Source organism: Cibotium barometz, chromosome 62, assembly GCF_041138505.1.
Source record: "Cibotium barometz isolate CiBa-2024 chromosome 62, ASM4113850v1, whole genome shotgun sequence".
Lineage (NCBI taxonomy): Eukaryota > Viridiplantae > Streptophyta > Polypodiopsida > Cyatheales > Cibotiaceae > Cibotium > Cibotium barometz.
The window spans coordinates 29,159,485-29,186,399 of record NC_141107.1 but is presented as its reverse complement, the minus strand read 5'-3'; the positions used below and the strand labels follow the sequence as shown (position 1 = coordinate 29,186,399).

The window sequence follows — 26,915 nt, the reverse complement described above, 5'->3', positions numbered from 1 at the left end:
GGAGAAGGCGGCATGTTATTTTAGGTATAGACAGGTGGTCGCGTTTAGGAGCGTGTGTATATTCGCATGTATTATAAAACAGCCGCATTCATACACGTAATTTTACACATCTAGACGCACTGTTACACACAATTTAAAACAGTGAGACACGCTATTACACGCGATCAACACAGGATATAGAGACTCTTTATACTTTCATTAAAAACTGATTATGATTCTGTGTTTTCTCTTTTGTACATAGGATGTCATCAACCTCCTCAAGCAGTTCTGGTGAGGATGAGACAATGCATCATCATAATCGCGATGTGTGGTTGGGACAAAGGATCAAGTGTATGTGTAATCGATGTCAAGGATGCATTGTACGAGCATGTCGAATTACCTTGAATCACATCTCCATGTATGGAGAATGGAATCAAACAGGTTTAGAGGTGAGTAGATGTAAATTGATAGTATTCAAATGACTCATGGTGTCCAAATTAATGGAGTTGTAATATATATACTCTAACTGAAGCAGGATGCAGTACCACACCCTAACATGGTGCCCTACGCGCGGCGAGCACGCAAAGCGTCGACGAGATGATGCTAGAGCTTCGGGATCTATTGTCAGAGATGAGTGGGAAAGGGATGACAATAGCCCTGCACCCCACGAAGTTGTGGAAGAGGAAGTGTTTGATGATATGGTGCGGTATCTTTTTAGGGATGATCCCAAAGGTATGGACGACGATGATATGGAACAAGAGCATCTTTACAAGGCTTCATTGACACCGGTTTTTGAAGGGTGCACATTCTCTATTTTACGTGCTTCACTTGAACTACTCAATATACAAACAGTTTATGGATGGAGCAATGCAAGTCTTGACGTATTATTGAAGTAAGCATTCTAACTTGCAAATTTGAATTAGTGGTTTGGGGTTTAGGGTTTAGGGTTTAGGATTTAGGATTTAGGGCTAATTGATGATATTGGATGTTGGCTATTATCAAACATGCTTCCAAAGGGGAGGCACTATGTGACATCTCTTGGAGGATTGGATTATGATCGCATACATGCATGCGTCAATGATTGCATTCTCTTTCGTGGGACGCATAAGGAGGCTCGACATTGTTCCACTTGTGGGGTGAAGCAAGGTATAGAACAGATGTGAAGAGTTTTGATGTACCTCGTAAAGTCTTGTGACACTTTCCTATAATTCCTCGCATCAAACACATGTTCAAGTGCAAATCCATAGCAGAGCTCATGTCATGGCTCACATCGATCGGATGATGGCATGTGGAGAATTCCCGCATACACTCCTGCTTGGAAGCATATTGAAGATGAGTGGGCGAGCTTTAAAACAGAGCCCAAAAACTTGAGACTTGGCCTAGGTATGGATGGAGTGAATCCATTTGGTTTCAAAAGCACCGCATACAGCGTGTGGTGAGTTGTGTTGGTGAATTACAACCTTCCACCATCAATGGCGATCAAGAAGGGACATCTTATGTTATCCCTTCTAATTCCAGGGAAACATAAAGTCAAGCATATGGATGTTTATCTCGAACCGTTGATTGATGAGTTGGAGGAACTATGGAGAGGTGTTGCGGTGGTGGACATTAGTAGGCCTCCCTCCTCTCGACACTTCGACTTAAAAGCAGTGTTGATGTGGACAATGCATGACTTTCCAGGATACAGCGATTGTTCTGGTAAGAATTCTAATTACCTCCCTACTCTAATACTATTGGCTATATTAATTATAACTATTGACTTTATTATTCTAACTTTTATTTATATTTTAACAGGTTTGAAAACATCGAGTAAACATGCATGTCCTGTTTGTGGCCCTTCGTTAGTACATGAGTATGCTGACGGTTTGTGTAAGACCATATTCGATAATCATCATCGATTTCTTCCATCAGATCATCCTAAATATGTTGCTAGTAAGAGTAACATTCCTCTCCACAAACACTTCGTGCAAAAGATTGGAAGCGTATTTGGGAGTCTACAAATGTTCTTCCTCCAGATGGCATGAACAGGTACAGTAATGTTTTTCAATCTTGTTTTATGTAGTCTCTAATTGGATTAAAGATCACATAAAGCAATCCCTTGTGTAGGTACTCCATTTTTTTCCGTCTACCATATTGGACCCATCTTAAGATCAACCATCTTCTTGATCCCATGCACATCTTTAAGAATGTGGGATTTGGTATTTGGGAACATGTTATTGGTAAACGAGACAATGTTAGCATACAGGAGGACTTGCGGGTCGCAAGACGTATGCATCAAGCTTGGTCACGAGAGGAGGGTGGGCACGTTTGTCTTCCACCTGCACCATGGATTATATCAAAGAAAGAGGAGAAGCAGGTAAAGCAGGCCATCACCACTTTGCGTACTCCCACTGGATGCATGAGATCATTGAAGGGAGCCTTTACAAAGAGGCGTTGAGCAACTATATGGATTGAAGTCCCACGATTGGCACAAGATGCTCCAAGTAAGTGTTTTCCAAGTCTTGTACGTTGAAATTAAATTTTGTAATGCCATAAACCATACATACATGTGCTCTTATGTGCGCTGTTCATACTACCTACTACTAGCATCGACCATTGTGCAAACAAGAGTTTGAAAAAATGTATTTATAAGATGGGCGAGCTTGTGAGGTATGTAAAACCCATGTCAGATCACCCTTCATTATACCTTGCAAAATGAACGTGCATGAGGTATAACGTACTATTCATTTATTTTTCAGATATGTTGGTTCCAAAAAAGTAATTGATCCAGCCACATTGGATGATGCGCGTGTTACTAGGTAGTGGAGGTGGTTTGTTTGGTAGAGGAGACTTTTTCGCGAACCATTCTCACAGGTCAACTACATCTCATTGTGCATTTAGTTGATGAAATTGCTTTATATGGCACTGTGCATGCACATTGGATGTTCTTCCTAGAGCGCTTCATGAAGACCTTAAAGGACTTTGTGAGGCAAAGTGCAAGGCCCGAAGGAAGCATGGCCGAGGGTTGGTTGATACAAGAGTCTCTTGTATATATTTCAGAATTTCTTGGTCAGGTGGACAGCTCTTTGCCGCGACTATGGAGCAATGAAGAGGACTTAAGGATGACCTCTATTGTGCCTCAACGAAAAGGACAGAGTAAAGTAATTGACAGAATATTGATTGATGATCTCAATTTCACTTGCATCCTTAATAGTGATGTGATGAGCAGATGGGTTACAAGATATGAGGATGCAAAGACAAAAAGGCAAGCAAAAAGAGCTCTCTTTCGGAGGTAAAATGGCTCTCGTAAGGCGTACCCTAAGCATCTAGCAACACTTCCGAATGATATCCATGTTGATTGGTTGCATGAGAAAATGGAGAGAGCAGAGAGCGACGAGGGCTGCATATCACGACGGAAGAATGGGAGTATGTACGAGGATGCATGTTAAAGGTACATAGAACTAATGTTTTGCATTAGTTGTAAGTGATTTGCTTTTAATATTTATTCACATTGCTTACACAAATATTGCTTCTATTTTGGTCCAGTGCACTATGTTCAATGCTATATGATATGAAGGCAAGCATTTTCGAACACAAAGAATTGATGAAAAGAGGAATACACAAGATTGCGATGTCATTAGTAGCTTTGAGGGAGCCAATGGAAAAATGGATGATTATTGTGACACAATCCAAGACATATTTAGGCTTGACTTTCGTCGCTTCTTTGTGAAATGGCAAATGAACATGATGGAAAAAGGGCCTAATGCAACGATAAAATGCCATGCAAGTGGCTATGTAACTATTGACTCTACAAAGTTTTGGCAAACAAAGAAAGATAGGCTCATATTGCCACAACAATGTGAGCAGGTATGCATTTTTTTACTAATGTGTTTCATGTACATATATATCTAAGCTCGCGTACCCCTTGACTTTTGATATGCTAATTAATTACTGCACTATGTGTATTTGAGTAGGTTATCTATCTGCCAATGGTGCATGACATTAAATGGTGGTACGTCATCCCTATTGCACCACGTTCCAAAGTGATGTATAATACATTCACTGATATGGAGCATATGGAGGATATAGCAAGCCGCAATGAAGATGATGTCGAACATGGAGCATATGGAGGATGTAGCAAGCCGCAATGAAGATGATGTCGAACATGCCAATGAAGATGTTGTGATCGATGATCAAGAAATAAGAGATGATCATGATATGAGGATGGGCGTGCCATTTCTCATGATCATGAGGATGACCCTACCATTGAGGATGATGGTATGATCAGGGCATCTTTTCTAATTTTTTGAGTCAAAAAATATATTTTTGAAGGAATTTGAATGGTCACGGGCACCTGAATGGAGACACCACATGCCAAACACTAACCCCACATTTGTCAAAATTTAAAATAACCTTTGTCTAATTTTTTACTAATTTTTAGGAATTTCTTTGAAATTTTTAATTAACCCCAAATGCATTTAGAATACGAATGGTCAAAAAATTTCAGAATTCCAATGGTTTTCCCGGAATACAGAAAGCCAAAAGTTTCAGGAAAATGAAAAGATAAAAAAAATCAGAATGTGAAAGATCAAAAGTTTCCGAAATACGGAAGGTCAAAAGTTTTTCCAGAATTCGAAAAGCCGAAAAGTTTTGGGAAAACAGAAAGCCAAAGGTTTTCCAGAAGATGAAAAGCCAAAAGTTTCAAGAAGAATTTTTCAGAAAATTTTCTATCTCAAATTTCACATTTTCTGGCTTTTTTTGAATGGCTTTTTTTGAAAAAGATTTCAAAAGCTTTTTGTTTTAATAATTAAAAACTTCTTTTTTAAAAAATAAAAAAATTAAATAAGATTTAATTAAGCTTTTGGCCTTTTTTTTAGGGGGGGCGATTTTTCGCCGACTGGTTGCAGCGCAGCCTTCCCCCTTGCGCCTGCGCGCGTAGAAAAGATGGGAGAGGAAAAAAAACAATTTCCTCTCCATCTCCACTCCTTCACTCCTCTCCTACTCAATTCCATTTCTCTCTCTCCTCCCCTCTCTGTTAACATAGGGGTTAACTTTAATCATTTGATTAAAGTTTTTAATTAAACATTACTCAATCATAATTAACATTAATTATGATTAATGTTTTAAAAAATCCTTTTTAAGAGAATTTCTCAAAAAAAAGAAGGAAAAATCAGATTTGAGAGGCGGAGAGGACCCCACGCACACGGGAGAGCATTTCATGCATCAACATGCTATCCCCTACTGCATTTCAGCATAAAATAGACAGAAATTTGATCGCATACCCGCAGAAAAACCTCGCAAAAATGTATTAAAAATACATTTTTAATCAAAAAAATGCTCAAAAAAACTTTAAAATATTAGAAAAAAATTCCTAAAAATTCTAGAAATTTAGGGAATACATTCTACCAAAAATATCCATAATAAAATATATGATATTTTTGTAAAAATTCTATTAATGCTTATTTTAAACCATAAAAAATAGAAAAAAATAGCATTAAACTCACGAAATTCCCCCGCAACGTCGATTCATCCATTGAACATGCATTCCAATTGCCATATCGATGATCCACGTGCAATTCATCAACACAAATCAATAAAATAACGGATCAAAGGAAAAAACATGCACTAGATGTTGTCCAAAAAACAGAGGTCCTTTAGTGAACAACTCAGAGACAAATTGACCCTTAATAAAAAGGACATTAAAGAAACCTTTTCATAAATAGAAAACCTTGGATACTACGTTATCATGTAGGATACTCTCCTAAAGGCATCTTCCTAGTTCCACCCTCGATGGAGGTTTACTCGGACAAAAAATGAAGACACTGCACATTGAGAACAGCCTAATCTGGCTTCTAACAAAATCTTGATTGAGCTTCAAACATACCTTGGATTTTTCTTGCAAGCATAATCTCTCATTCACCCAGCCGCGCGCAAACATTTCTTCTTGGAACATTCAGCCTCCGTTCTTCTCTTCGACACTTCATCTCGTCCTCAGACTCGGGCATCCACTCGAGCCCTCCTCATCCCCCTAGTGCCACAAACTAGCTGAATCAGCCATGCAAGGCCCGTTTGACGACCACCCGTATAATTTAGGTTACATGCACTAACACATGTGAAGTACAATCACCACAAATCCACTCTTCCACTCCTTGAACACATGTCTCCTTTGATTGCTCGCTCTTCTTCCTTGGTCCAAATCTTAACCACACTGGCCTTTTTTGCACAAGGTTTTCAATTAATGCCATGAAGATGTCCATAGGTTGCTGCTCTTTCAGAGCTTTGGGCCCAAATTTTGGATTCTCAGCTCTCACATCCTTCCAAGTATAGACCGGTAGCAAGCCATCCATTATTAGTAATTCCTAGTATGTGGAAATATCCCATTAGGTTGATATATGTATCATCTAATGCCTCTCTGTAGACTGCCTCAATATATATATTACTATTCGGCTTATTAGTATGATATATAGACTAGCAATAATGTACATATTTGAACATCATTTCTATCACATCTATCCCCTGATTAGCTACTTTATCAAAGATCAGCATATTTCTAAAAACCCACAGTCTCCATAACCAACGAAATCTTATGATGTAGAATACAAGTTTCACTTCTTTTAACCAGCTCATCAATCTACCTAAGAGCAAGTCTCCCCATGATCCCTTAATTCCTAGGCTCTTCTCCACCCACTTGCCTATTTTTCTCCGAAATCCCCTAATTGCAAGTGTTAAGGAAACCCTACCCTAACGTGTCGTGGAGAAGTTGCCTATACATTGAGCTCGAGCTAGGATCAAGAGCTCCATCATAGCCACTCGTCATTGCCATCCTCCCGCACTCATTGTCACCCCAAGGGGTTGCTCTAATCCAACGGGTGATGCAACCTCTCTCGCAAAGATCATGTGGGATCTCCATGATGGGAGACGATCGTGTTGGTATCCTAATCAATCAAGCAAGAGGGAGAGAGAGGAAGCAAGAGGGAAGCATGAGAGAATAAGTGATTAGCACTAATCACTCCCAAACCCTAACCCTAAGCACATCACACACGTTACATTAGAGTTGCAACAAAACAGAGAGGGAGAGAGAGAACACTACACTTCTATTGCACAAATGGGAGAATGAGTTACAAACAAAAGAAATTGGCTTTTATAGTTCGAAGTCTTTTCCCACTAGGCTGTCTGGGAGTAAGTGACCAAAACGTAGTTACAAAGCTTTTCTCTATGGATTGGCCAACTAACCACCAGGATCCTCTTTTATGTCCTTCAAAGCTCAATACTTGGGACCGTCTTTAGGGCGTTTCCCTCCTCAAATGATGGAATTTACAATATATAGTGCTGGTGCCCATTACATAAGTGTGCAGACATAGCTGTTGTAGGAATGTGTTAACCAATATGTGGTTATACTATAGCACATTGGGGGCATAGTAGCATTTTCCCTCCTCAAATGATGGAATTTACAATATATAGTGCTGGTGCCCATTACATAAGTGTGCAGACATAGCTGTTGTAGGAATGTGTTAACCAATATGTGGTTATACTATAGCACATTGGGGGCATAGTAGCATTTTCTAGCAGCGTTTATTTTGTCACGATGTCGGGGATTCCATTCACTGCTCCGCAACAAAATTTATTGCTCCCAGCAGCGCTTCTAGCGGAGAAATTTTACTTCTCTCAACGGCATTTATAGTAGCGAAATTTTGTTTTGCTATGGGTAGTGCATGTTAGCAGTGAAATTTCGCTACTATAGAACGAAAATAGCAGCAAAATAATGCTACTATTTTCACTACATGAAATTCTAGAGAGTTGTTAGATGCTGAATTTTAAAAATACATATCACATACACACAAAAAATGATGTGTATAGCTTTTTAAAAACATCCATTAGAACCCTTTGAGACATGTTTCGAGCAAGAAAAAAGATAGTTAAAAACTTTTGAGAAGGGAAACAATGTTAAGATCATGAATCTATTCCATCTTGTAATAAATCCATATATCACATACACACAAAAAAGATAGTTGAAAACTTTTGAGAAGAGAAACAATGTTAAGATCATGAATCTATTCCATCTTGTAATAAATCCATATCACATACACACAAAAAATGATGTATAGTTTTTAAAAAACATCCATTAGAACCCTTAGAGACATGTTTCGAGCTGCAAGAAAAAAGATAGTTGAAAACTTTTGAGAAGAGAAACAATGTTAAGATCATGAATCTATTCCATCTTGTAATAAATCCATATGTGTTTCCTCATCAATGTCTATATCTAATGGAAGCTCAATTAAAAGATGGGGTTCCATATCAATATCATTATCACTATCATGATCCAATGAAGCATTGTCTTGATTGATAGGTGACTTATCATCTTCTTTAGATTGATGTTCCTCATGCTCTTGATTGGCCCCCTCCAAAATATTTTCTTCATCGTCTAATGAGCCGGTTTTGTGGAGATTCGGCCTCCACATCTTGATCTTGAAAGATATGTTTTGAACGAGGGGAAACTTGTATAACATACCACCACTTTGGATCAATTCTATCGGCATAAAACACAACCTAATATCACAAAGCAAAGGGGTTACACTTTTATTATACTACATCAAGATTTAATTTGGGATTGGTTGGGTTAATAACCTATTGATAGTGTTGAGGTAGTATGTAAGTATCTATCTCATCATTCCAAAACTTCGTGGTGGAACCAATTTTTGAACGAACCTATTTAGATGTTTCTTCACGGTTTCTTGAGCACCTTTATATATCTCCAGCTTGAACCATTTGACATCAAAGATGAATAAACTAAATTCTCTAAATCCAACCTCAAGAATATCTTGAATAGTTTCATAATACTCAATATTGTCCTCTATGACATTGGTATCATGTCTACTAGCTCAACTTTCTTGCCCAAAAGTTTCCATCACGCCACAATCAAATGTGTTTATTTTAGAATCCACATGCTCCATGCAAAAGTGCCTTTCCTCTGACCATATTGCATTATATAGTTTGTACTATTTAAATGAGAAAAGTGGAATTTCTAGTGTAAAGGAATTAATGGAGATTTTTATTTAATTTTTAAGAGAAAATTTAGGTAAATTTATCTTTTTGCATAGATAAACTTAAATGATGAAAGAGAAATTTCCACCATAATTGGAATTCAACCATTTAAATGAGAAAAATGGAATTTCTAGTGTAAAGGAATTAATGGAGATTTTTATTTAATTTTTAAGAGAAAATTTAGTTAGATTTATCTTTTTGCATAGATAAATTTAAATGATAAAAGAGGAATTCCCACCATATTTGGAATTCAATCAATTGAATGAGAAAAGTGAAATTCCTAGCTTAATGGAATTAATGAATATTTTTATGTATTTTTTAAGAAGAATTTTAGATAGATTTAATTTATGGGTAAAAGAGGAATTCCCATGATAATTCGATTGCACTCATTAAATGAGAAAAAGAGGGATTTTAAGTTTATTCAAAAAAAAAAGATAATTGATATTTCATTAAAAGAAGAATTTTTATGATATTTAAGAAAAGATGGATTTGAATTAATTTTTAGGGTCAAAAGATTAATTTCCACCATAATTCTACCTAATAAATTAAGGTCGAGAAATTATGTGGCAGAAAGAATATCTTGGATATTTTAATTGGTAAAATCACTAAATTGATATTTACCCAAAACTAGATGTTTATCTTAAGGGAATCCTTGTTAGAACTAAACCAAATGAATTTGGTTAGACTACGAGAGGGACGGACAGTAAACCTACTTGTCCATCTCTCGATCTGAATCAAGCAAAAACTTCGTGACCAATTCCAGTCTCTAAAAACACAAAGAATAGACTACCGGAACTAAAGTAGTTTTTCCCTTTGATTGAACTCACCAAGAATCTTGTTGGACAAACAGACAAAATGATGGGTATATTACCCTCATGAGAGATCAAGGATCCTCATTTATGAAACCAAAAATTATGGAGAAAAGGGTTTTGTGGAACCAATCTCAAACTGGGAATTTTACTTACATTGGAACCTCTGTTTTTCATTTAAAGGATTGTTTTACACCAGAATGCTGGAGGAAGCATTCGGCATATGTTTTACTAAGAGGAGGTTCATTGGAACAGCTAGCGGGGGGGAGTCGTCAAGGTATGTCGCTCGCGTCAAAGCCTGTTGAGGTCTTGACCAGCCTCGGTACAGTTAAAATGGTGCACTTCTGGTACGATGAGCGAGGATCGATGAAGCGGTCCCTGAGTGAAGTGCTAGGACACCTAAGGAGGATCCTGGAGGGTTCTGACCAGGCAATGCACAGGCTCGCGGTTGCTAGAACACCCATGCGCACGTCGAGGAAGATTTTAGATGGACTAAAAGGAAAGATTTTTTGGGAACCAAATTTTGATACTGAATCTCGTTGGTTGACCAATTGGTCTTCAATGGAGAGTCCAGAGGACGCATTTTGTAATCCAATGGACTAGAATTTTGGAAAATGATGATCAGAAATATTATGATTTCTATTGAAGGATTGTTTTAAAGCTAGTTGAATCTATTATAAATGGCAATTTCATACTGGGTGTGTACGTGGTATGCCTACCTTAATTTTTTGCATGAATCGCCAGCTAGGGGGCCTGGGAACTCTTTTTCTCGGTACCCGAGCAAAAACACAACCAAATCTTTATAAAGGACTCCCACCAATACAATGGTCGGGTGGTTGGCTAACCCATGGGCTGGATAGGGTTAGGCGGCGCTGGATCGAAGGATTCCTGTGAGACACCTAGATACGATTAGTTACATTAATTAAATTAAATCCTGAGAAGACCTTGTGTCCTTTGGGAGGGGATCAGTGTGACTGTGCCTCGTAAATGGGGAAAAAAGCAATGATTCCATGGACCAAGTGCAAGTCTCTTCTTGATCTGACCATGTGACTTCAGGTTCGGTCAGATCAGTTTAACTAGTTAAGACTTTGACTTGTTAGAATAATTCCTCGTTAGAAGATTTTCCCATGGCAAAATCGCCCGTGCCTTCCGGGCGAGGAGAGTCTTTCCGGGCCTGGCTTCGGAGGAACCGCCCAGGCTAGCCTCTTATCCGGACATCCGCGGGCGAGGCCCCGAGTGTGGAACCGCCCTGTGCGGGACGCCGACGCGGCTTCTGCCGTCGCCACTGGTAGAAGCCCCGGAGGGGGCAAGAGTCTCATAGCTGGTATCAAAGCTTTGCTGAAAGCTAATAACGATAAGCGAATTCTTATCAGAAGTTGATAATAAAAACTCAGAAAAAGAATTTTCATATTGTATTTTCATTCCGTAAGCTTCATTAATGAGTGAAGAATTTTTAATCAAAGAAATTATTTTTATAGATGGAAGTTCCATACTTATCTAGTGTTCCCAACCTCACCAAGTCACAAGACATGACTGCGTTTGCCTTCGAGCATCTCATCTCTTCCACTACAACTTGAACGAGCCGATCAAGACTCGCACGCCATTTAAGGATCTATATTTTCCTGACCCAGCGGAGAGACGGCAGCACAAGTGGTTTGCAGGGCAGTATGTCCATGCCTCTTGTGAACCGTGCGATGCTGAGGTAGAATCTCTCATTGACAATGATTCTGATGAAGCTGAAGGTAATACATGGAGTTATTTTATATCATTCAATGCCTCAGATTTTTAGACTTTCATGCCAAATCTACAGACTCCTTAGTTGCTCTATTCCTAAGGAGAAGACAGTAGCTCCCTTGGCAGTTAAGGGAACGTTTATATCAAGGCGGCATGGCTATGCCAGTACCGCCATCTTATGCATCTCCTGAGGAGATTTTTATTTCTAGAGCCAAGCTGCTCTATGTACATATTGTAACTTTTATATAAATAAAGAAATGTTTTCTGGAGAAAAATTCCCTTTTATGTAAGTGATTGTTTATGGACGAACTGATAAAGAAAAATCTGTTACCGGACATATGCCATAGATCTCCAATAAGATCATTTATCTTGTTTAAGAAATTATTTTTCGAACCTCTTAAGTCTTAGGATCTCGTGGACGATATCAAAATAAAATTTTAATAATATATCATTTTTGGCAGAATCATGAGACAAGGAAACCGTGGCCCCCGTCAGCCAGACTCTCTCTCTGAAGATGAAGAGCTTGACCCTGACGTCTGTAAGGCTCTTCACAGAACTCAGCCAGGACCCTTCAAAGGAGAAGGGGAGAACCTGGGTGAGGCTGTGGAGAAATGGGTGGAAGCTATGGAAGAATATTTTGACGTCACAGGCTACAACGAGAGAAGCAAAATGGCTCTTGCCAGGCTAAAAATTGTGGAAATAGCCAGGGTGGCATGGAGGAACCATTGTGACACCAACCATCTAGATAGAAATACTCAATCCTGGAACGACCTTAAAACCTATTTGAGGAAGAGATTTTGTCCCCCTCGGTTTTTAGAAACCAAAAATGAACGAATTTTTAGAAACTAAAATAGGGGAGCAAAACCATCAAAGAATATCACCAGGCATTCGCTCTTCTACTCAAGTATTCACCACCTCTAGATGAAGAGCAACTCATGGCCAGGTTCATTCGGGGAATGAACGAACCCTTAGACACACTGGTCAAGAATGCCAAGCCAATGTCCATGGCAGAAGCTGTCAGGATGGTGAAAGACTTTGCCAAAGCTTTCATCATAAAAGTCCCGCCAAAGCCAGCTCCCTCATCCTTCAAGAGATTTCAGACACCCGGAAGTTCTTCCAACCTTTCGCCTCCAAAGAGACACCAAGGTCCTAACCAAAATATAGAGACGGGAAGCTTTAGAAATGAAGGAAGACCTTTCCCTCGAAGTACTTTCTCAGGAACTCCGGCTCTCTCAAGAATGCAAAGGGAAGAGCTTCAAAGCGAGAACAGATGCTTTGGATGTTAGGGATTTGGACGCCAGCTCAAGGATTGCCCATCTCCTTCAGTGGGCCAAGGAAGCCAGGGTCCCATAATTCAAAGATAGACTCCTTCGTATCAGTCCAATCACGGTCCCCCGCGCCAAAATCAGGGTAACCCCAGAAGAGTGCTAGCTCAGCCTGCAGCCTCCATGCAAAGCAATCACCGAACTCCCTCTCCCAGAATTGGAACAATCAAAGAGAGAGATTTCTGCCTTAGACTACAGCACCCAGAGCTATCACTATTGCTAAAGAAGTGGAGGAAGAGAAAGGACAAATCTATGCAGCAATAGAGCATCAGGGGAATAACCATCAATTCTCAGTCCTCTAGACTCTAGCAGAGTACCAAGGTAAGCAATTCAAGCTTTTGATTAATTCAAGCAGTACTCATTATTTTATTTCCCCAGGATGTCTGCATAAATTAGTCCTAAATCAAAAATTAGGGAAACCTATGCAAGTAAAATTGGCCAGTGGAAAGATACTTTTCACACACCTTAAGACTGACCTTATTCAGTTTAACCTAGATGGGAACATAACAGAGTGCCAGTTTAAAGTCCTACCCTTGGGAATCTATGATGAAATCCTTGGAATGGATTGGCTCCAAAGGAATCAGGCTGACACTCATTGTCACAAAGGAACCATCTCTTTTCTTGACCTTCATGACGGCGGGAATAAAGTTCAAGGAATTGGAATTTCCAGATCCCCAGTGTTGTAATTAGTCAAGGCTTCTAAATTATTAAAAGGGCTCAGAAAGAGGCATACTATGTATGTCGTTAAAATCAATCTAGTAGACATAAAATGCAAGGCTAAAGAACCAGAGTGGTTAATATTAAGAGACTAAGGTTATGTAGAAGGGGAAGAGAAGGGTGTGAGTGTGAAGGGACTTAAGGTCCACTATCGAACAAGCTTTGTCACACCAAGTGGTCAAAGTAAGATGTGCCCATTGCAAAAAGGTGAGTCATTTGGTAAATAATTGTTGGATTAAATATCCCAACAAAATAAAATGTAACAAATGTAAACAAACGGGACATATCACTTCTAAATGTCCCAACAAAGAGTTAGAGGCTAACTTTGTTTCAGCCTCTAACTCCGTTATGAGAAACTGTTTTAATTCTCAATGTAATCACACCTATATTCCAAACCTTGTACGCCTAATGTTATAAAGGCATCTTATGTCCAATACCACCTATTCCATTCTTTCATAGTTGGTATTGAGGGGGGGCATTAAGAGACTAAGGTTATGTAGAAGGGAAAGAGAAGGGTGTGAGTGTGAAGGGACTTAAGGTCCACTAGCTCACCTATTTAAAGGTGGAGCTATGAGGCATTTTGTATTAAGCAAGGCCTAGTTGTATTCATAAACAACTTAATAAGCAAGAGATTTTTCTTGTATTTTGTGAGTCCCTCACCTCCACACACTTGATCTAGCATGAGCACCACGTTTTCTCAACACATCCCCATTGAGTGCAACTCTTTCTTGTGCATATTGTAACCTCTTAGTCATATATCTCTCCATTTGCTTTAAGTTTAACTATGGGTATATTGAGAATATTAACACTCCCTTAAATGCATGTGCTAAATGATTTGAACCTCTTAAGTTTCCCATAGTTTTATTAGTATTAAAGAACCCTTTCATCAATTTAGCACCCCTCTTGCCAACTAATATTGAGAGCTCAACCTAAACTTATATTGTCAAGGTCCCTTCTTAACCCATTGTAAAGCGTCTCTCTTAATAATTAATCCCATGTGATAGGCATCGAGATCTCAAGGGGAAGAATCACACTAGGTGTGCAACTAGAGCCATCATCTTGTAAGTGGGTGAAGGCCCACTTCAGTGCTTAAATATAGATGTAGGAAAATCTCTATATAAAAAAGTAGTCACTTGCTAAAGATAATTACTCAATAATAAATTGGACTGCTCATGTTCCAAAGTTGCTTAACAATAGTGTCCTTCACATCAATGGCAAATAAATGCTTTCTCTTTCTCCCAAATGTATTAATACCTTGATGTAACGAAAGTTTGGTGTCTTGATATTAACTAAAATTCAAGTTTTTTTAAATGATTTATAACCAATTTCTTAAAAGAAGAGTATACTTATCAATCATACTAACCAATAGAAATACTAGTGATATGAAGCTACAATAGAACATCACAACATGGTGCCATAATTTTGTACGCCAAAACAAAGAACAATTTATTTACATTGGTAGAAGCCCGAAGTTCCAAATTTATTTTAATATGAAGACAAATATTGTTTGCTCTGATGGTACCCATTTTTAGCCCATACTTTAAAAAGAGACTTGTTTGAACAATCATGTCCATATGCTACAATGAATGAGGAAAGGCTTGAGAACATGGATTTCCAATCAACTTCCATGTCCAATGGGTATTTTGATCTCAAAATTTTAACGGACTTGCAAGTTGCACAACCAATATCATAATGCTTTAACATGTCTGAATCATGGGTAGTATTGTCTCGAAAGTGGTCGTGGACACCAAAATCTCACGCACATCAAGGATGTCATGGAGTGACTCTCATTTTGTAAAGGCTACTAAGATTAGGGGGATTCTTTAGTGTGTAGTTGAAAATGGGTCATGGGAGCTTGATTGAAGAGGTTGGAAGATTATAAAATGGAGAATACATAGCACTATTGAAGTCATGGGAGTACGCAAAAAGGAAAGACATTGGAACTAGGAATCGGCTAGGATCTATCTTGTTTCTTGGCTTCATACTTGGTTTAATAAAAGGAGCATGAGGAATTATAAATGCTAAGAAAAAAACGTGGTGTGATGAAAGGTTTAGGGTGGCACACACTTCTTGCAACGTGCGCCAACAACATACATGCATGGCACGTGCAGCAGGGAAAGGCGAGGAAGACGATAACCCTTTCCGTCAAGGTCAAAATTGTGAAGGGAAAAAAAAAGTTATTTAATATGGGGACATGCGGAGTTGGGATTTTCTTTTTAAAAAAATGCAAATTTTTTAAAAAGCTAAGCTTAATAGAGAGGAGGAAGTGCTGATCTGGATGGTTAAGGACGTGGTTTGGAAAGGAGAGAAGGCAAAGTTGACGATAAATTCATAATTATGGGATTGATGTGTAATCGTGCATTCCATATCTCGGCCCAATATATATGGGTTGAGCTGGATAGAGGTGTTAGTACGTGGGCTACTACTGAGAGAAGGTCGTGGCACCACCACCTCAATCCCATGCACCACCACCTCCACAACGTGAACCAGCTCGAAAAAAACTAACATAATTGCCCTCCATTACACACACACACACACACACACCCACCCACCCTCACACACAGGTCGTGGCAACATGAACTGCTTGCTGAATTCCATATCATACCGACCTGAACGCCTTTAAACTAACATAACTGCCCTCCATCGCCCTCCAATACCAACACAAACAGTACACACACGCGCGCACACATAAAATAAGGTCCATTTCTAGCTTAATCGCATACCATACCAACCTGAACGCCTTCAAACTAACGTAATTCCCACCCACCACACACACACACACACACACACACACACACACACCCACCAGCCCACCCCACCCCACCTCCAACCATCACTCACGCACACCCCTCTATATCAAAGAAGGTGTTGACACCATCCCTTGCTAGCTCTATCCCACACCACCACCACCACCTCCTCCACAGCGTAGAACTGAACCTACACCGCTTCAGCTCCTCTTCTCTAGCTAGCCGTTTTTGCAACATGCTCCACTTTCATTAGCGCATTCGCCTAATATATAATTGGCTATTGGTTGATTAGCTTCGTCTGCGCCGCTATCATGGAAGCTGCAAAATTTGATCACCTCAGCAAGAGTACTACTGCTGTGACCCCTCTTCATCACTCCCGCATTGACCTTACTTTAGTTCACGCGTCCAAGCGAGCGAGAGGCGCAGGCAAATCAACCGCTGATGCCCATCACTCATCCCCTTCGACCTCCAAGCGAGCAAAGACAAGCCAAAATGTTAATAACGATCAAGTACGTGTATATGCACAAGGGCTTGCTTGCTACACTATTGCATAATTACCCTCATGATTTCTACGAGTTAATCTCACTTTATTCGCATTGCTTTCCAGACGGATATCGATCCTCTCGATACGAAGTTCTGCATACTCCGGCAGCTTTTGCCTCGGGGCTCAGAGGTAGCACTCCTTAATTATTATTATTAAAGTGCTTTTCATCTAAATAATCACTATCCTTTGTGCGAGTAATTATCTGTATTAACGTACTTGGCTTGATTATGCATGCCAGTTGCAAGAGAAAGATGATCTTCTCAAGGTTGTGTTCGAATATGTGAAGGATTTAGAGAGACAAATCCAGGTGCAGACTACTATCGAGATGCATAGATTAATCAGGCTTTCTAAAGTACTCGTAAATAATTATGCTTAATCTATCGCCCTTTTGGGAAAGGAAGGGAAAAATTACGTGTAGCATAGCCTTTGTAGTATATATGTATTGAAGTAGTTATTGCCTGTTTTGGCAGACTTTCAAAGATGAAGGCAGCAATGCTGGCATAGACATGGCATCCGAGCAAATGGGGGCCTTGCAAAAGAAGGGATTATGCATAGTGCAGCTCTCAAAGCTTACCAAAGCTTTCTTATCCAAACTCATTTTTTTTTTGTAACTGTGCTTAAGGTAGTCATAGACACGGAAACAACGAAGAAGATACATACATGTAACGTACCATTCTTTTAAAGAAAAGTAAGTTTAGTCTTATAGGGACTCCTGCACACGCATTCCATTGGGTTATTAAATTTAAATAATGAATAAGTAGTGCTAATGTTCCCCATTATTCCTTCTTTTTTCGTTGAAGTGCTTCTTCATCCTAGTGGTAAAAACGATAATATTTGGTGTCACCTTTATTTCCTTACTATATTTTACTTAGTATATGTACTGAAAAGACCCACCATGATTTAGTTAGTATCCTCTTGTTCGGAGGTTCGAAGCCTAGCAGCTACATGGCGAATGATTTAGTTAGTATTTTTTTTTTGGAGTAATATATATATGTATATATTTATATACCAAAGAGCAACTACATCTCCGCCAAAGAGCAATTACATCTCAAACCTTAGCTAAACATCAATCAAACACCATTCAACAAGTTACATATCAAAATCCTTCTCTCATCTTCAAATACAAAAGAGGAGTTTTCCCATAATATCTGATATCCTTCTCTCATCTTAATATACAAAAGAGGAGTTTTCCTATAATATCTGATATCCCAGCTGAATATAAGGTTCAATCAAGACATCAGATGTGCATCCTTTAAGTGATTGCTGCTCCAAGACATTCCCCCTTTTTGACCATAATTTAACCACTGGTCTAGTGCCAACTGGATTCTCAATAAAGGTCACAAAAGTATGATCCACTTGTTTAACTTTTTTATACCATCTTTTGGTCCTTGGATCAAATATAACAGGTCTACTCCTTGGCTTAAGCTCTGATAATACCTAAATAAACAGCAGAAAGTAAGTTAGGCTCAGCCTAGTATGCCTAAAAGTATCCCCTTCCAACGAGAGAGTCAAGAAATGGCTACCTGCAATGCATGAATCATCTGAACTATCCCATCTTTATTCAATTTATTGACTAAATGTATAGACCAACACATATGCACACATTTGTACATCAATCCTATAGCATCCAACCCTATATCATCTGATTTTTGAAATAAAATATAGTTTCTAGTGTTCCAAATTTCCCAAAGACAATAGAATCAAATTATGTTGAAAACAGAATCAACATTCTCCTCACTAGTTGTCCATTTCCCTAGCAACCGGTTCTCCCAATGTCCCTGCACACTAGTACAACTATATACCCATCTGCTAATTCTGGTCCAAGTGTTTTGATAGCTAGGCAATCCCAAAAAGCATGTTTCCCATCTTCTAGAGAGCTGTTTTGCATTTGGGGCAACACCCATTAGTAAAGTTCCTTTATACCAATTTGCTTCCTAATGGAAGAGCACACCCATGCATACTCTTCAAAGAAGACTTGAGACTTAGTAGGGATTCCAGTTTCTAGTTTCCAGATGGTCTTCCATCTCTTCCTCCAAGTATTGGACCCCCAACTTGTCCTCCAAAGCCTGTTGCAATAAATCACATTCTCCTCAGTCCTTAATTCTTTGTACAAATCCTTAGTGGTCCCTCTGTCCAATTTGGCCCCATTGAACCAAACCCAATCTTTTACCCAACATGATTCATCATATGCAATAGAAAACCAACCTTTTTGCACCTCTTCCAACACAACCCTGGCCAGTTGTCTCTCCCTAAAGTTTAGAGTGAACTCCACCTCATGTTGTTCAAGATCCTTCCACCCCACCAAAGCCCTGTTCCAACAGTCAACTAATTTCTTTAAACCTTTATTATTGAGATTTTTAGTAGTTTTGGGGTCCTGAAGAGCCAAGAGGGGATTAAATTTATGTGACCACTAGATTCCTAAACATAGTAAAGAGTTCCTTGAAACTCTAGAGCAGCCCTCCCATAGCATCATCCCCAAAAGCTCTTTCCAATTACTGCACACCATTTTGGCAAGAGATGACCCAGTAACCTTACGGGGGGCATAAGAGAATATCTTATCTTTCCATCCCAAGTCTTGCCATCTGCCCTCAAAGCATACACAAGCCCCTTCAACCAATTCTCTCAACATCTTCATCTAGACTTCCTCCTAAGGAAGACACTTAGAGAGCAATAGTGCCATCCTGGACTTAGTGTGAGAGGGAAGAGGCAGAGTACCAATACCTCCCTCTTCCTTGGGGAGAGACAATCTATCCCATGCCAACTAGGCTAAGGCCTTCTTATTAGAACTGCTATTCCTCCATAAGAATTCTCTTATGGGTTTAATTATTTTCTACCAATGACCTTTGCCAAATTCTATCACAGGGCATAGAAACATAATGTAAGCATTTAACAATGTGTTGCATAAAGATACTCTATCATGAAATGGGAGTCTGACACCTTCCCACTTCTTCAATTTCAAGTAGAACCTGTCCCCCAAAGGCTAGTCTGTGAGTTGTGTATTAGTCACATCCACACCAAAAGGTGGACCCCTAAGTGTCTGACTATCCGACCTCTTTTAACAACCTCACAACCCCATCTTTCCAAATCAAAATCATTGTCCTTAGACAGACTTATAATTTTTGACTTGTGTATATTACATTTAGACCACCCTGATGCATTAGTAAAGTCTTGAATAATACCTAAAGCCAATTTCACATTATCATCATCAGCTTGCAAGAAAAGGAGAGAATCATCATCAAAACATTGAATTACCAACTAATCCCCATTACCCAGCCTCAATCCAGTTACTTTCCCTTCCACAGTGGCATATTCCAATGCTGTAAGCAAGGGATGAGAAGTAGTAATAAAAAGTAGGGGAGCAAGGGGACAACCTTGTCTAACATACCTATTCACATCAAACCCCTAGCCATTCTGCCATTAAAAGAAATTTAGAAGGACCTCCAAATGTAAGGGTTTAAATGCAAGTAGCCATCCTCATACCAAAATCCATTTTTTCCATTATCCTAGGTGACAAAAGACCAGTATATTCTGTCATAACCTTTCTCCAAATCCAGTTGCATAAGAATACATTTCTTATTAGTCCTCAAGGCCAGATCTCTGCCTAGCATTACAACATAGATATTATCATATATGGATCTGCCCTTAATAAAGCCATATTGTCTCTTGGAGATGACCTCCTGCAAAACATGAGTAATCTTGATAGCAATGACTTTGGCCAAGACTTTGTAGATGACAGTCACCAATGTAATGGGCCTCCAATGATTGAACCTTTCACAAGAAGCTTGCTTAGGGATAAGCTTTACCAGCCCCTCTTTAAGATCTTTGTCCAAGTTACTTGTCCTGAAAGCTTCTCTGCATATTCATCCTTTATTAAAAGAAGGCCAAAAGGCTATAAAAAATTCCATAGATAAACCATCCCATGCTGGTGATTTTTCCCTTCCCAGTTTATGAAGGGAATCCCAAGATTCATCCATCTCTATGTACCTTTCTAGCCATTTAGCCTTATCAGGATCTATTTTTTCAAGTAGCTTATTCTCAGCTTGATACCTTTTGGCTAACCAATCCTCTTTTAAACTAAGAGTAGCTCCCAATAATTTCACCCACTCCTAGCTCCCAATAATTTCACCCACTTCTAGCAATCAAACCTATACCCTCAATCTCTTGCCCATTCTCATCCAATATTCTCCCCATCACCTCTTTATATAGCCCTTCCCCTCATTTAACTTAAATAAGTGCCTATCAAGCTCAAATAAGTACCTATCAAGCTTCCTCTTGTTGTTAAACATTTTCCATTTGTATCTATTATCCCCTCTCTTTGAACAATTCTCATCTTCACTCTTTAGCCCTGCATGGCATCTAATATACCAGATAATCTCATCTTTAGACAACTTCCCCGTCTGTCTTTTTTTTCAAAAGTTCACTACACCTCCCTCTTTCCTATCTCTTTTCCTCAGCCCTCAGTTTACCAGCCCCCCTAATTATCCCTTGCATCTCATTAGCAAAAATCCTTCTAGGACCCTTGGGAATCTCTCCTTTTCAATCTTTCTATGGCCTCTTCAGTTTGCATCTTAAAAAGCTCATCCTTAAGCACTAGATTATTTACTCTCAATTTCCTAGTTGGAAATCTATTCAGTGCAATCACTTCCCAACCCATAACATGTCAACCCCATCTGAGAGGCATATGATTAGAGAGAGTTGTACTAGAATCAATTGAGAAATTAAGGGTATGAGGGACCCAAGCTGCTTGCTGACAAAAAGAAACCCTATCCAAGCTGGTAGATGAACTAAAGTATTAAAGATTGAAGTAGGTATGTCCATGATCCATACCCAGTCTCACATTTCCCATCCATCTCTCAAGCCAAACCTTCCTCTCAAGTCCTCCCACCTTCACTTCTCCTAGCCTAATAACACAATGCTCCCCCACACCTATCTCTCTATTTCTCTACCATGTTAAAATACCCCATAGCAATACACTATCTCTGAATATTCAAGATGAATCCGGTAGACATAAAATGCAAGGCTAAAGAACCAGAGTGGTTAAGTGAGTATGCAAATGTGTTCCCAGAAGAGCTGACTGAGATGCCTCCATCTCACGAAGTAGATCATGAGATCGAGTTAACCCCCACCAGTAGCCCAGCGTGCATACAAAATGCCAATCCCTGAAGCCATAGAACTTAAGGAATAGTTAAGACAATTGTTAGAGCAGGGATTCGTCTGACCCTATGTCTCACCTTGGGATGTGCCTACTCTCTTACAGAAGAAGAAAGATGGAACATTAAGACTCTGTAGAGGATTCAATCAATTAACAATTAAAAATAAGTATCCTATCCCTAGGATTGATGAACATTTGGATCGGTTAAGTGGGACCCAAATGTTCACAAAGATAGATCTCAAATCCGGGTACTACCAGATCAGAATCAAGGAACAGGACATCCCGAAGAAGACAGTATTCAATACTCGCTATGGGCATTATGAGTTCACAGTCATGCCGTTTGGATTGACTAATGCCCCGGTGACGTTTAATCATCTAATGCAGGATATTCTCAGAGAATAGTTGGATGATTTTGTTCTTGTCTTCTTTGATGATATCTTGGTATACTCAAAGAATGCTGCAGATCATGAAGATCATGTGCGCAAGGTCATGAAAATCCTAAAAAAGAAGCACCAACTCTTTGCAAAAAAGAGCAAGTGTTCTTTCTCTGTTGACCAGGTGGAATACTTGGGATTCATAGTGTCAAAATATGGGATTTCTCCCAACCCCGCAAAGATCCAAGCAGTCATAGAATGGCCGGAACCCAAGACGGTAAAGAAAGTCAGAGGATTCCTAGGATTAATTGGATGGTATAGAATCTTTATACCAAGGTATGCTCAGATAGCATCCCCTTTAACTAACCTTCTCAAGAAGAGTACCCTTTTTCAGTGGACTGCAATGTGTAAGAGTGCCTTTGATAAACTGAAGACAGCCTTAGTAACGAACCTTGTCCTTAAATTGCCAGATTTTACCAAACTCTTTGAGGTAGTTACTGATGCCTGTGGGTTTGCCTTAGGCGGTGCTCTTATGTGCACGAAGGTCATGCAGTGGCCTATGAATCCAAAAAACTCAAAACACATGAGAGAAATTATGCCGTTCATGACTTGGAGTTACTCTCAGTAGTTTATGCTCTGAAGTTCTGGAGACATTAGCTTTGGGAAAGAGGTTCACCTTAATGACAGATCATCAAAGTTTGAAGTGGATCTTCACACCCAAAGGGATCTCAACATGCGTCAAAGGAGATGGATGCATACCCTACAGGAATTTGATTTTGAAATTAAGTATCGATCGGGGAAAGAAAATGTGGTGGCAGATGCGCTCAACAAAAAAGCCTCCTTGCTTGCAATTATTACAGTGGTGTCAAATCCATTGATCAGTGAAGTAAGGGAGAAAATCATGCCAGACAAATTCTTTGCTCCTATTACTACCCTTTTGATGTAGGAAAGAAAGACTCCTCAGGAAATGAGTCGAGTTCTTGGGTACAAATTGGATGAAGGATGCATGTACTATAATAATCAGCTATGTATTCCCAATGATGAGGGAATAAAGGGAATAATTCTTAGAGAAGCCCATGATAGCCTGATAGCTGGACATCCAGGGTTTATAAAAACCTATATGTCTATGAAGAAAAGCTTCTTCTGGGCCAGGACACTCAAAAAGGATGTACTTGATCATGTGCGAAAATTCTTAATGTGTTAGAGAGTCAAGGCAGAGAGAGTCAAGATGCCAGGAAAACTGCAGCCTCTACACATTCCATAGATGAAGTAGGAATGTATCAGTATGGACTTTGTCACTGGATTACCTTCAGTGCAATCAGGTTACAATGCCATTTTTGTGGTAGTTGTTGATAGACTAACCAAACTTTGCCCATCTGATTCCAGTGAAAGAAACATACACTGCAGTGGATGTTGCCAGAGTTTTCCTTAAAGAGATCTTCAAATTGCATGGCTTATGCCCCAAGAGGATAGTAAGTGACAAAGATCCCAAATTCACATCAAAATTTTGGACTGCATTCTTCGAAGCAGTAGGAACTATCTTGGATTTAAGTACAACCTACCATCCCAAAACAGATGGCTAGACTGAAAGAGTGAATCAGGTAATAGAAGATATCCTTTGGTCATGCTCTGGAAGGGAACCCAAGAAGTGGTTAAGTCATTTGAATTTGCATCTGGTTGAATTTGCTTACAATGCTTCTTATCATCGAAGCATTGGGATGAGCCCTTTCAAAGCTTTGTATGGACAAGATTGCCTTACATCGTTGACTTGGTCCGACCCATTATGATCAGAGTCTAGATGTCTAGACAAATGCTTGATGACACTGGACTAGCAAATGCAATCAATCCATATGGATATTAAGGCAGCCCAAGATAGGCAAAAGTAGTATGTAGATAAAAAGAGATTAGAGAGAGAGTTTAAAGAATCGGATATGGCCTTCATTCGAGTACGACCAAAAAGAAGTTCCTTATCTTTAGGGAAGTACAAGAAGCTCTCTCTCCCAGATACTTTAGGGAAGTACAAGAAGCTCTCTCTCCCAGATACTGTGGACCGCATGCTGTTATAAAGAAAGTGGGTGATCTAGCTTGTAAACTTCTTCTGCCTCCCCATCTCAAGGTACATAATGTATTCCACGTCAGTTTGCTTAAGAAATATGTACCCATCCCAAGTCACGTGCTTGATGATGAACAATTGATTTCTCCAACTCAAGGCTAGATGGTACTCCAACCTGAAGAAATCCTTGACGTTTGGGAGAAGGTTCTCAGGAACAGAGTCCTTAGATAGTTTTTAGGCAAGTGGAAGTTCTTCCCTTTAGAGGACGCCACCTGGGAGAAAGAAGAAGAGTTGGCAAAAGATTACCCCCACTTTGCGAGATAAGGACATCTCGCATTTTTCAAGTGTGGGAGAAGATGTAAGATTCCTTCTCAGCCTGAATAATGAATAAGCTTTTACCTCAATCTCCTGTAATCATTCCCTATTTTTGAATACAAGAAAATATTATTTTTCCTTGTTTTTGTCTAGAGAGAAGAAAAATTCTAGAGAGAGGTGATTCAATATTGAGATATTTTTAGATATAAAAATTCTCCTAATATCAAAAATATAGTTCCCTGAAACAGGAGTTCAAAATAAATTCTCCAAGGTGCATTAGGAATCAATTAAAAATTGATATAAGCAACCTTACCTAAGGGTCAAGATTTTCAGAAATTTCTGGATTATGGTCCAATTAAGGTTCCAATGGGCCAATAGGATTAATCCAAGTGTTGGGATGAGATAAATCCAATGAATAAAAGAAAATACCCAAAAATGAGTAAATGCTCACATAAGATGAAGAGTTGACTGGATACAAGGTTTATTAGTTAAAAATTAAGAGATATTACTAAAAAATGAGATATTTTGGAGGAATGATGAATTTTTGATACCTTGATAAGGAGAGGGGAGTCACAGACATATAGGTTTTTATAAACCCTGGATGTCTAGCTATCAGGCTATCATGGGCTTCTCTCAAAACTCTTCCCATTATTCCCTCATCATTGGGGATACATAGCCGATTACTATAATACATGCATCCTTTGTCCAATTTGTACCCAAGAACTCGACTCATTTCCTAACAAGTCTTGCTTTCCCGCATTAGAAGGGTAGCAATAGGGGCAAAGAATTTGTCCTACATGATTTTCTCCTTTGCTTCACTAATCAATGGATTTGACACCACTATAATTGCAAGCAAGGAGGCTTTTTTGCTCAGCGCATCTGCAACCACATTTTCTTTCCCCCACGACCGATACTTAATTTCAAAATCGAATTCCTGGAGGGTCTGCATCCATAATGGATGTAGATATGGATGTGGATGTATGGATGTGGATGTGGATGTGGATATATGAATGTGGATGTGGATGTGGATGCCTTTGACGCATGTTGAGATCCCTTTGGGTGAAGATCCACTTCAGACTTTGATGATCTATCATCAAGGTAAACCTTTGTCCCCAAAAGATAATATCTCTACCACAGCTTCAGAGCATACACTACTGAGAGTTACTCCAAGTCATGGACGGCATAATTTCTCTCATATGTTCTAAGTTTTCTGGATTCATAGGCCACTGCATGACCTTCCTGCATATGAGCACCTGGCATCAATGACCACCTCAAAGGGTTTGGTAAAATCTAGCAGCTTAAGGACAGGGTTGGTTACTAAGGCTGTCTTCAGTTTGTCAAGTTTGTCAAAGGCACTCTAACACATTGCAGTTCACTGAAAAAGTGTATTCTTTTGAGAAGGTTAGTTAAAGGGGATGCTATCTAAGCATACCTAAGTATAAAGATCCTATACCATCCGGTTAACCCTTGGAATCCTTTGACTTCCTTTACTGTCTTGGGTTCTAGCCATTCTACTACTGCTTGGATCTTTGTGGGGTCAGGAGAAATCCCATCCTTTGACACTATGAATCCCAAGTATTCCACACCTGGTCAACAGAGAAAGAACACTTGCTCTTCTTTGCAAAGAGTTGGTGTTTCCTTAGGATTTCCACGACCTTGCGCACATGATCTTCATGATTTGCAGCATTCTTTGAGTATACCAAGATATCATCAAAGAAGACAAGAACAAAATCTTCCAAGTATATTTCTCTGAGAATATCCTGCATAAGATGATTGAATGTCGCCAGGGCATTAGTCAATCCAAACGGCATGACTGTGAACTCATAATGCCCATAGCTAGTATTAAATGCTGTCTTTGGGATATCCTACTCCTTGATTCTGATTTGGTAGTACCCGGATTTGAGATCTATCTTTAAGTTCTATGGCTTCAGGGACTGGCATTTTGTATGCACGCTGAACCACCGAGGGTTGATTCGATCTCATGATCTACTTCACGAGACGGAGGCATCTCAGTCAGCTCTTCAGGAAACACATCTGCATACTCACTTAACCACTCTAGTTCTTTAGCCTTGCATTTTATGTCTACTGGATTGATTTTAACGACATAATTTCTCAGCCCTTTTAATAATTTAGAAGCCTTGACTA

General features: G+C 39.3%; 1 protein-coding gene across 1 annotated transcript; it reads left to right on the top strand.

Annotated features, from left to right (window-relative positions):
- The first annotated feature begins 16,368 nt into the window (after positions 1 to 16,368).
- On the top strand, positions 16,369 to 17,487 carry LOC147604335 (uncharacterized). Its single transcript, XM_086795668.1, has 4 exons — positions 16,369 to 16,841; positions 16,940 to 17,005; positions 17,115 to 17,183; positions 17,347 to 17,487. Exons 1-4 carry the CDS (start codon positions 16,644 to 16,646, stop codon positions 17,485 to 17,487), a joined length of 474 nt encoding a protein of 157 aa, XP_086651794.1. The 5' UTR covers positions 16,369 to 16,643.
- Positions 17,488 to 26,915: the final 9,428 nt, after the last annotated feature.

What these genes read in the sequence shown, in the direction of transcription:
- LOC147604335 (XM_086795668.1), top strand. Translation starts at nt 16,644, where the DNA reads ATGGAAGCTGCAAAATTTGATCACCTCAGCAAGAGTACTACTGCTGTG. An exon ending in AAAATGTTAATAACGATCAA is followed by an intron (nt 16,842 to 16,939) that starts GTACGTGTATAT and finishes ATTGCTTTCCAG; the next exon opens with ACGGATATCGATCCTCTCGA. An exon ending in ATTTAGAGAGACAAATCCAG is followed by an intron (nt 17,184 to 17,346) that starts GTGCAGACTACT and finishes CTGTTTTGGCAG; the next exon opens with ACTTTCAAAGATGAAGGCAG.